We start from the raw sequence: 12,034 nt of genomic DNA, 5'->3' as shown, positions 1-12,034 counted from the left end.
TATCTTCAAAAGAGCTATGTGAGTATTTTCTATATCCCGGTATCAGATTCTGAGCAGTGTCACAGCAGAATGCAATGGTGTCTACCCTACGAACATCATTAGAATTTAGTGCACCAGAGGGTATATTGATCTCTCTTGCTCAGAAAGTGTGAGGGGTTAGGGGAGGAAAAGAGGAGTTGGCTCTCTGTACTGTACTACTGCAAACAGAATATAAATGAATACTTACATAAATATTGAAGAAGTGGTAGGGAAAGAATAAGAGCATCGGTAGGCCACCCAAAGCCTTCAAACATCAAATTTAGTCTGAGGGAAGGGGAGGGAAGGTGATTGTTATTCAAGTACAGGGCAAAAAGGCATCTGTTCCACTACAGCAGAGGAATGCAGGAAAGACTGAGACTGTCCTGTAGTGGCAGCCGGAGGCTGCTGACTTTAGCATGCAGGAAAGCCGCCTTCTGCAATTAAACGTGTGTGTTGTTTGCCAAAAGGACTCAAGCTATCTGCATTTCCATAAGGTGGAATTAGATCATATTTTATTATTTGTGCCTTTGAAAGATTTCTTTAAAAAGATGCACTGTCACATAAAAAAAAATCATTTATTTTTCACTACCTATGCTGTTTGTTTGCTTTTTGCATTTCTCAGTTTGGACAATGCAAACTGATTAGTCAGTTACATGGTTCTCTTTAGTCCAGGTCTAATCAGTTTTGCCCTCAGACTCTCACGTATTAGCCCAATTCTGCACAGTTTAAGCTGATAACACAGGGGCATGTTTATTAGGTTAAAAAGAAACACTGTTTCTAACAGATTTTAACTTAATTTATGGGACTATTTCTTATTACAGTTAGGTTTTGTAAAAGCTCATTTGTACAAAACCAAATTTGGACTAAATCTGACCCAACACTGTCCCTTTAATATCATGGTCAACCCCATGCAATGCAGCATGTCCTGTAGTTTACGTGGATATTTTATTAGGAATTAGCAGGTTAGCTACTAGCCTAGATGTTTTCCCACTTCCTACTGAAGAAGGTAAGAATCACGTAATTGATTACACCAGGGGTTCTCAAACGTCACTGCACCGCAACCCCCTTCTGACAACAAAAATTATTACACAACCACAGGACGGGGGACCGAAGCCTGAGCTCGCCCGAGCATGGCCGTCCCAGGAGGAGTTGGAGGGCAAAGCCAAAGCCCAGCCCCCTGCTCCGAGTAGGGGGGCCAAAGCTACAGCCCAAGGGTCTTCAGCCCCGCGCAAGGGGCCTGTAACCTGAGCCCCACCACCTAGGGCTTAAGCCCTCAGGCTTCGGCCCTGGCCCCAGGTAGTGGGAGTAGGGCTTCAGCTTCGGCTCTGGCCCTAGGCAGTGGGACTTGGGTTTCAGCTTTGGTCCCAGGCCCCAGCAAGTCTAAAGCCAGCCCTGGTGACCCCATTAAAATGGGGTCGCGACCCACTTTGGGGTCTCGACCCACAGTTTGAGAACCGCTGGATTACACCATCACATAGTGTTTAACATGTAAATACAATCACAATGCTATCCAAATATGCTGTTAGAAGTGAGGCTATCAAGTTGTACGAATGAATCACTATTTCAAAGCAAATCCCAAGAGATTTGGGTTTCCAAGCCAAGAAACAATTTCAAAAGGAAGTAAAGTGCCAGTGGAAGTTATCCACCAAGGCCCTGAATGTGCAAAGACTTACATGGGCACATAAAGCCTGTGCTCAAGTCTATGCAAAATCAGGGCCTAAATGTGTTAATATTTAAGGCATTGCAACTTCTGAACATACCCATAGATTATGCAGTCTGGTGGAAATGATTCAGTCCAACAGTCAACGGTATAGTGCTCATAAATATTTCAGGTTTAAAGTGACAGTGATCTTATTACCTGGGAACTTCATACAATCCATGGCATACAAGATTATTAGCAGGAGTAGTATATAAAACATGTCAGCCAGTCTGTGGTTGCCGTTACACTAGTGTGAATTGGCATTAATACTGACTTCCAAGTAGAATCTGGCTCTTTTTCTTTCAATTATCAGCATTTTTTAAAGTAACACAAAATACTAGCATATTCTTCTTTATTTTTACCCAATAGCATTTACTTTACTGTCACAGCACAAACAAAAAAGGAAAAGCCTTTTTCTCCTGTGTTCTATCTGAGCCGTTGTGAGGAATGTAATTAAATACTGTACAGGGAAACTAAAAATAGTCTAGCTCACCTGTATATTTAGAAACCCATTAACTGACATTACTCAAAGCAGATAAGCCAGTTATTTCCTGGAGTAAGTGACATGATAAATTCTTTAAAGTTGTGAAGTTAATCACATTCTTTTACACAGATACGCCATTTAGTTCCAGGGCCCTTCAGGGCTTGAAAAATTAAGTAGTTCCAATACCAATCTCATTTGAATAAGGCCTTGTCTACACTACAGGATAAAGTCAATCTAAGCTATGCAATTTGAGTTATGTAAATAGCATAACTCACGTCGCTGTAGCTTATATCTATTTACTGCGGGGTCCACACTATGGGATGTTGACGGGAGACGGTCTCCCGTCGATTCCCCTTACTCTTCTCGATCCGGTGGAGTACAGGAGTTGACGGGAGAGCGATCTGCGGTCGATTTAGCGGGTCTTCACTAGACCTGCTAAATCGACCATCAATGCATCAATGGCTGTGTGTCGATCCCCCGGTAAGTGTAAACAAGCCCTTAGTAAGAGAGTAGTATACAGTCCTCATAAAATGGGTCTGCTGGTCCCATTAACATGGCTATTTAGCTATAATATGTATTTCTCATGCATCACTGTGATGTAGCACCTGGATGTTATGATGATTGTTGTAATCCATACATCAGACCAATGCAGAGGCCGTATATATTATATATATATATATACACACCTCTACCTCGATATAACGCTGTTCTCGGGAGCCAAAAAAGCTTACCGCATTATAGGTGAAACCACGTTACATCGAATGTGCTTTGATCCACCGGAGTGCGCGCTCCCCCCCCCCCCCCCCCCCGGAGCGCTGCTTTACCGTGTTATATCCAAATTCATGTTATATTGGGTTGCGTTATATCGGGGTAGAGGTGTATAACTAAAGCAGAACACTCCATCTCTTCTTTGTTATTGCCCTGAGTGGAATTCTGAAAAACTTGTCTACGTTGAGTTACAACTAACTCTATGAGAGGTCTCATTGGAACTGCAGATACTAAGTAAGTGTATCTGAATTTAGACCTTAAGTAACTATCTTCAAGGGTATGTCTTCACTGCAGATAACTCAGGTAATCAGCACCCAGATCTATGCACATAGCTTAACCTCACCCAGGTGTGAGCAAACACACTGCAAAGCCTGTGTCTTAACTAGTGCTATGCTCCCCTGTGTGCGTCACTAGGTCTTCAGGGGGCATATCTTTGTGCTGCAGGAAGCTGAGCTGTTCTGATTCTTTCCCAGTGGACTTGTGGAAAAACTTGTCTGTCCTTCAGAGAACATTAGGGGAATTGTGGGAAGGCACTGGAGGACTATCAGCAATTGAATGGTTTAGCTTGCATCCTCATTGTCAAGTGGACGGGCTACCCGCTCAAGTGAAAGTGGTACTCAAGTTCTAGCCTACACCTCCAGTCAGGCCAGCTAGCCCAGGTTTAAAGCACTACCAACGTCAGATGAGAGGGTTTTGTGTGTGGACACAAGGGGGGTTGGGGCAACACTAAAGTAAAACCCTGAGTTACCTCTGCAGTGAAGACATACCGCAAGGAAGAGATCACTAGACCACCCCTTAGCTTTGTCATTGAGGAGGAGGGGCTGCGTATAAAGGCCTTGCAACCTGACCTAATAGGAGGAAAACTTGGGCTCCTCCTGATGACCGGTAACAAAGAATTCAACACCAAGACCCCTCCACCAGGAACAATATGTCCTCAGATACAGCGAGCCAGATCACCAGCTAGTACACACGGGCGTGACTCCAATGAAGTCAAACCTAAACCAGTTTATACCAGCTAAGGATGTGGCTTTGAATATTTAAACCGTGAGGAATGTTTTCAAAGAGACTGGAGATCTGGAGATGAAAGGCCCTCTGAGCCAGAATCTGCTAGCCTTGCTCTTGTACAGAAGGAAAGGGGATACTCCCAGGTGCATCTACATTAGATAAGAAGGTACATTCTGTGCTACCAGTAGGTAAATGAACCTCGTCAGTCTTATGGAATCACCTCCCTAATGCCAACTAACTAGTTTAATTTTTGACCATGTTCTCTGTATTCATTAACTTGGGCCTCTAGCTGGTCGTCTTTCACTTTATTTAGCCCGGCCTTACGTCACTTACTGTATTTTACTCTATAAACTCACCACAGTAAATAAACATGAGTGCCTGTGACCTTTCAGAAGGGAAATGAATGAAAAGGCTATTTGACAAATCTAAACTTTGGAGTCTGAACAGGGCATTTCAAATGCTGGCGAGACTTGGCACAGAGATTAGAATGGGAAATGTGTCATTTACTCCCCATGGGCTGTGTCCAAAATATCCTTGACCATGCGTGTGAGTGGAGGGAAGTGTTAAAGGTTTAAATATTAAGGGGCCAATATTTTCCCTGTGGAATATTTTGTATAGTACTAATATAGGGCCTAATTTTGACTTCCCTGTTCACTATGTTACTCTGTGGTCTTGCCTTCTCTAGGAAGAAAAGGGTGTTCTTACCTCATGTTAGCTAACACGTGGTAACCAGCACAAGGAAAAATCCTAGTGAAGACAGGCAATTTGGAGCCTAAGGTTTACCTCAATGAACTAATACACGTTATACTCCAGAGGGCATTTTGCGCCAAAAAATTAAAAATTCTGCGCACAATATTTTAAGATTCTGCAAATTTTATTTGTCAAATAAATGTGGAGGCTCCAGCATGGCATTGAGGAGCACAGGCCACTGGCTGCACGAAGGTGGGAGATCACCCTGCAGCACCCCCACCCCTGGGAAATGGACTCAGCAGTGAGGCTGCACCTGACCCTGACACAGCACAAGGATTGGGCCTGCCCTGAAAACACCACCCCCCTCTATGCCAGTTGCACCAGGTGTGGGCAGGCAGGATCCAAGTATGGAGGGGCTTTGTGTAGGGGAATCCAGGTGTGGGTTGAGAGGGTTCCGTGTGGGGTAATCTGAGTGCAGGCAGCTCAGTGGGAGGATCTGGGTGCGGGGGGGATGTGGATGCACAGAGGCTTGTTGGGGGGTTCTGGGTGCAGTGGTAATGGGACTCTGCAGGGGGGTCCAGGTGAAGGTGGTTGGGGCTCAGCAGAGGGGGTCTGTATGGGGGGGATAGAGCTAGGCGGGAGAGTGTGGGGGACTTAGTGGGGGATCCAGGTATGGGTGGGGTGGGCTCATTGGAGTGGTCCAGGTGCAGGGCGAGTGGGGCTTATCGGGGGGGTTCTGAATGCGGGGGGTGAGGATCGACGGGAGGGTCTAGGTATGAGGGGTCTGGATGCATGGGGGTTAGGTGGATGGGGGAGCAGCTCTCTATACAGGGATCCCTCCCCCTGCAGCTGAAGAGTGATGGGTGCAGGAAGCGGGAGAAGTTTGCAAAGCTTCCTGCAGCTGGGGGAGAAATCTGGGGGTGGGTCTGACCCCGCCCCAGATGCTGTGCAGGGGAAGAGCAAGTCCCGTCCTCCCCAGACGAGCCAGGACTAGCTGCTGAGCTTGGAGCAGGGTAGGGAGCTGGGTCTTTCCCAGTCTCGCCCCCTACCCCACAGTGATTTACCTCTTTGCTGGCTGCCCTGGGCACCCAAAACATACTGCTGGGGAGGGTCACATGACCGCTCGTGGCTACCCTTTGCTTCCCTGTCAGAAAGTCATTTTTCTGCGGGGAAGCAAAGAAATCTCCGGGGGACATACATTCTGCGCGTGCCAGTGGCACAGAATTCCCCCAGGAGTAACGTTAATGCTACACGCTGCCTTATCTTCACTAGGCATTTACTTCACTTTACTTACCATGTATTAGCTAACGGGATGGGAATACTAATTCTAATCTAATCTCATCCCAGCCCAGGTAGACAGACATGCACTAGCTCTACTCCAGCTAGCACGCTAAAAGTAGAAGCATGGATGATGTGGCTTGGGCAGCAGCCCAGGCTAGCCACCTGAGTGCTGAGCCAGAGGGTCAGGTGGCCTTGCACTCAGGTGACTAGCTCATGCCACAATGTCCACACCACTATTTTTAGCTCAAGCAGAGGTAGAGTGTCTGTCTACTCAGCCTGGAAAACTCATTCCCCGCTGCAGTGTATGTACCCCAAGATACCTACGTTCTGTGGTCAGCAGATTACTGAATGTTCTTAGCCAAGAGCAAAGTTTGGATGCCACAGAAGAAATCTTCCTAGTTCATACATTCAAGTTACTGGAGAAAAATACCCTTCCCCACTCTCAGCCACGCTGAATTCTCTTTATAAAGCCAAATGATCACCAACACCTTCACTTCACAATAATACTTTACACTTCTGCAGAGCCTTTCATCTAAAGCTAGGAGTGCTTGGGAAGCTCTGTGCCCCTCACATGCACAATAACCCATTGCACCCAGAAGCCTGGTAATTGCAGGCTAAAATATCCATTTGCAGGTGCAAATGACCAGGAAATGGCTTTAAGAGGATATCTAACAAATTAACCCTCGTAATAATACGAACCCTTGCCAGACGCGCGAGATGAGAGAGTCCGATACAACAGTACAACAACATTTTCCTTACCAAGTTTGACGCTTTGCACTCTGCCTCCAATTCGGTCAGACGCCTCAAGGATTGTTACATCCGTGAAACCGTTTTCCAGGAGAGATTTTGTAGCTGACAGGCCTGCAAGTCCAGCACCAATAACTACTATTCGAGGCTGTCGTTTTCTCCGTAGGCCACTACTAAGAGGATCATCAGTGCTGTCTGAAGATGTTTCACAACTTTGCATGCCGTCCAAGCTCTCTTTCTAAGGAATCTAAGGAAAAGCAAACAAACAGGTTCAAGGAACTAAGCCAACAACTCGTCACGCTTCAGAAGGATTCCTTCTCTCAGCACAGAAGCAAATTTGGGGGAGTCTCTAGATATATGACTAGCAGAAAAGAAAGTCAACCTACGAACTAGAACAAGTCCTTTCAAATGGGAACCACAGAAAGGGCAAAGAAGGATGTAAGAGTTTCTGGTCTCGACTCTGGAGCATCAATCGTTGAGCCTACTGCAGTCTCCACCCTCTACATTGTAACCATGTAACAATTTCCAGCAAATTCATAGGATTTCTGACCTCCTGTCTCTTTATATAACCTACTGAGGTGGCAATTTTGTGGTAGAGCAAAAACACACACCCTGTGACAAACTAGCTGTTCAAAGAAGTAACGTAACTTTATTCTGCTTCTGTGGCAACCACAAAGCATAAGCTTGAGATCATATAAATATGATACTAGGTAAATGGGACTTAGCTCAAAGCAGGAAGACCGGCTATCAAACCAATAGCTGAACCAAAAGCGAGGGGCGGGAGGAGAATCTAGGGTTTGCTCATTAGAGGGCTATTTGATTATTGCATTGTTAAGAAATGTGACTAAATGCACTAATGATCACAAAACCACCACACTACTTTTCACTTCTGAGGTACCATTCATTTGAGGATCTCAAAGCACTTTGCACATATTAACTGAACTTCTCCACCTCTGTGTAGTACGCAGGGATCAGATATGGAGGAGACAGACGATGGTCCAAGTTCAGCAGTCGTGTGCTCCAAATTCAGCAGCCACAGCTAAAGTCCAGAACAAGCCTACAGATCTATCCATTTTATAAACTTCCTCTCATCTTATCAGACTTCTGCCAGCAAAATCCTGCAGTACACAAGTGAGACAATTATATTCCAGCAGTCCATAGCTGCTTCCTCACTGTTTTCTTGGAATGTGGCACTCTCCTGATAAGGCCTTGTTTCTCTAGGACCCTGAGGGGAGCGGGTGTCAGAGAGAATAGTAAAACAGGAAGCAAACTTGGCAGGAATATCGCCAAGGGTCAAACAAAATTAAAAAAGCAAACAAGGCAATTCTGAGCCAACGCTGGCACAATGTCCTTAACTCACCTAAAGTAGAATAGGCACTAGCCACAGGAAGGAGCTGCATGCTGAAGTACCTGCATACTACCGTGCTGTAATCATGGACAAATGGGACACATTCTGAATTGTGTGTCCACATACTATTCCCAGGCTCATTTGTGTGGGTTTGGTTTTTTAGACACTATTCTCCAATGAATGTTTTAGCGCTTATGAAAGGTGCCTGTTGAGGTGCTAAAATTAACAAAAGCTATATCCAGTCAGCAGGGGAAAAGATCCCTCCTGACCCACAGACTCCCTCAAGCGCAAAAGGACAAATTTAACACAGTCAGTTGCACAGAGTATTTTTTAATTCCAATGAAACAGGATTTAAAGGTTATCCTGCCCTGGAAACCTAGACACCAGCACTGGTTTGTGTGGAACAGCAAAATGAAACAGACTAACTCGGTTTTCATTGCACAGACCAACGGAAGAACAAGAGATAAACACAGTACGCATAAGACAAAAAGAAGGACCTTACATTTAAGTAATTTTAATGATCTAAGACATCATCAATACTGGTAAAGACACCACACACACATACATTTTATATACTGCATAAGAAATGCTTTGGTCCAAAAATGCACTTCTACCCCGATATAACGCTGTCCTTGGGAGCCAAAAAATCTTACTGTGTTATAGGTGAAACCACGTTATATTGAACTTGCTTTGATCCGCCGGAGCGCACAGCCTCCCCCCCCCCCGGAGCACTGCTTTACCGCGTTATATCCGAATTCGTGTTATATCGGGTCGCACTATATCGGGGTAGAGGTGTACCTACGTAGTGTGAAGATTTCTGTAGCAGAGGATTCTTTAACCAAGCAGACAGAGGCATAGCAAGTGGCTGAAAGCTGAAACTAGACAAATTCAGACTAGGAATATGACCTGTATTGTATCACTGTTTACTTGTGCTCCCCGGCCGGTCTGCATTCATCTGCTGTCTCTTGGTTTACATTTAGATTGTAAGTTCTTTGGGGCAGGGTCCATTCTTTCTTTCTTTGTTTTTGTTCTGTGTTTGTACAGCACCTCGCACAGTGGGGTCTTGGCCCATGATCAGGACACCAAGTTGCTAAATAATAACTAGTAATGTTAATTGACCATTGGAACAACTCCCCTGAGGCTTCAGTGGATTCACCATCATTTGAAGTCTTTAAATCACGGCAAGGTGTCGTTCTAAAAAGATACGCTCTAGCTCAGCCAGAAGTGATTGTCTTGATGCAGGAATTATTGGGGGAAATTCTCTGGCCTGTGTTATGCAAGTCAGCCTAGATAATCATAATGGCCCTTGTGGCCTTAATCTAGGAAATCTATAACTATGCACACAAACGTGCATGTATGTATAATAATATATGTATTGAGTAGGGGGTTGGACTAGATGACCTCCTGAGGTCCCTTCCAACCCTGATATTCTACGATTCTATAATTTGTGTCCATACAATATACCGACACACATGGGAGTGTGTGCTGTTCTCGGTGTCCCTTAAAGAATAAAAAAGGATTACACAATACTCAGTAGCATGCTTCCTCCTCTCCAAACAATCCAAAACAATCTTAGATAAATGGATTGAAAATCCATTTTTCAACCGGCTATTCTCCTCCCGCCCTGCCAAAAAAACAGATTGTTATCTGAAAGCAGAGCTAATGGAATCCATATACAGAAGGTTCACACAACAGAAGCAGGAATGGGAACATATTTAGCAGATGTAAAGATTATGCACAGTGTGGCCATTATCTCATTAAGTAGCCTAGTGCTACTTGAATCAAGCAAACGTATAACAAGCCAGGCTCTAATGAGTAACCTTAGGGGGGAGGGATAGCTCAGTGGTTTGAGCATTGGCCTGCTAAAACCAGGGTTGTGAGTTCAATCCTTCAGGGGGCCACTTAGGGAGCTGGGGCAAAATCAGTACTTGGTCCTGCTAGTGAAGGCATGGGGCTGGACTGGATGACCTTTTGGGGTCCCTTCCAGTTCTAGGAGATGGGATATCTCCATATATTAAAAAAATATATATAATAAAAAAAAAACCCTTTATCTAATTAACTGCAGTGAGAAAGTATTCAATTATCTTCTCTAATGTACATTTTTTTTTCTTTTTTTTAACCAAGTAAAGGCAAGGAAGTGTTTGGAAGGATAATAAACATCTTCAGGCTGCCAACAGTTACCTCCTTGCATGCCCCCTCCTTTCTGGAAATTCAGGCTGTCCGTTGGGTATACACTGCCTGGCACAGAACAGTGTGTGCTTTTAAACAGATAAAAAATACGCCTGAAGTAGCCGGCAGAGTGGCAGGAGGATTGTACTGTTTGCTGCAACACTGCCTATCACCAGTACCTCCCGCATCTTAATTGCAGTCATCCTGTCTCCCGGGACAATAAACAAGCATTTTGTAATTTCTCCCTCTTGTACACTCTAATTAGTTCTCTAACAGCAAGTGCATTAAGCATCACTGCCTGTTGCTCTGAAACATGAGGTCAGCGCTCTCAAAACTAAACTTGCCCAACTGAAAGATCATCCTGATTCCCCCCCCTCCCCTGCCCCTTTCCCAGGCTGGCAGCCAAATTCTTGAGACCATTCATGATGCTTTTCAGCACTACTGTTTACACCAGCGCAGGTTAAGTACCAGCACCATTTCACTGCAGGCAGAATAAGGAATACACAAAACTCAAGTACACCACATCAATCTGAAACAAGGGTCTGCTGCTGTTATGAAATTCCTACATATCTAACTATTGCAACCTTACACATTTGTGTTGAATTCCAATTGTCACACCACCACCTCACCGAGTGTCATTTCACCATCTTCATCCTTAACCTCAAACTTCGTTTATTCAAATGTGGTTCTTTACTCTCCATTGTCAATACTCACACCCTTACTTAGCATTTCATTTTGGGCAATAAATAAATACACTGCAGATCGTTACATGAGGATAATTAAACATTAAAATGCTGTTATGCTGCAGGGAGAATAAAAAGTAGCACCTCCTTACTTGAAAACAGCACTGGCTAACATGTTCCAGGATTTTCATTCCCGCCTTTCCCACCAAATATCTTACCACCGGTTAGTGTCCCATCTCCAAACTCTAACAACTCTTACCGCTTTGTAAAGTACTTTGAGATCCTCAGATGAAAGGTGACATATACAAGTGCAAAGAATTACTACTCACATCAGCTCCCTCTCTGTAGTCATATCCGCTTATTTAAGTGAAAGAAACAAGTTTTTACTCCTGATAGCACTGCGTGACGTGTTATGCCTCATTCATCACTGGCTCGATTCCCATTACAGACGCCAAAGCAACGACTCAAGATGCAGAAACAAGGTGGCTTGATTTCTAAACCAAAAGATGACTTTCCTAAGATTTAAATCTTGGGTGAAAGTCAGCCTCCCCGCACAATGCCCAAGCAATCAGGCTTTGTGCGGGGTGCTAAGCAAATGTTGAGGGGACAGAGGGGAATGCAAATCAATCGTATTTGTATTACATTAGCCCCAAAATGGCCCCTTCGTGCCAGGCGCTGCACAAGTTTGCAGCAAAAAGACAGTCCTTGTCACGAAGACCTTACAGTCTTGTTTAATGACAAGACACAATAGGCGGATGAAACAAACAGACAAGGAAGGATAATGAGGATGATGATATGAGCATGTTTTCACTTAGACTAGCTGTGCGCACAGCATAATGTATGCCCCTATTGGCTGGAACAGCGGCTTCCACTGCCTTCCCATGTCCCCCACGCATGGGTTCAGGCCACTGGATTTGTACACTTGCAGAGCCTATGGCCCTGAGCCCAGCTCGCCCCAACATCACCTCAAAACCAGCCTATTTGGAGGCAGCATGGAGACCTCAGGCTGGATTCTGTGCTGTGTCACCTGAGCGATGCAGCCCAGAAGGACGGGGGAAGGAGGGTGGCACAAGGACAGCTTTAAGCCACCTTTGTCCTGCCCGGATTCTGGATTCGTGAGGGCCTAAAAAGGCAGCCTTTCC

The 12,034-nt window shown here is 44.9% G+C and overlaps 1 protein-coding gene across 1 annotated transcript in view; it reads right to left on the bottom strand.

Annotated features, from left to right (window-relative positions):
• Positions 1–12,034, bottom strand: part of SMOX (spermine oxidase) — an 82,557-nt gene that overhangs the window by 31,533 nt on the left and 38,990 nt on the right. Inside the window, exon 2 of the mRNA XM_054030673.1 lies at positions 6,705–6,939. Coding sequence (XP_053886648.1) covers positions 6,705–6,912 — 208 coding nt within the window. The 5' untranslated portion in view covers positions 6,913–6,939. The remainder of the gene's footprint in view (positions 1–6,704; positions 6,940–12,034) is intronic.

The sequence above is a fragment of the Malaclemys terrapin genome, chromosome 5 (assembly GCF_027887155.1).
Source record: "Malaclemys terrapin pileata isolate rMalTer1 chromosome 5, rMalTer1.hap1, whole genome shotgun sequence".
Taxonomy (NCBI): domain Eukaryota; kingdom Metazoa; phylum Chordata; order Testudines; family Emydidae; genus Malaclemys; species Malaclemys terrapin.
This window is presented reverse-complemented; position numbering and strand designations above follow the sequence as displayed.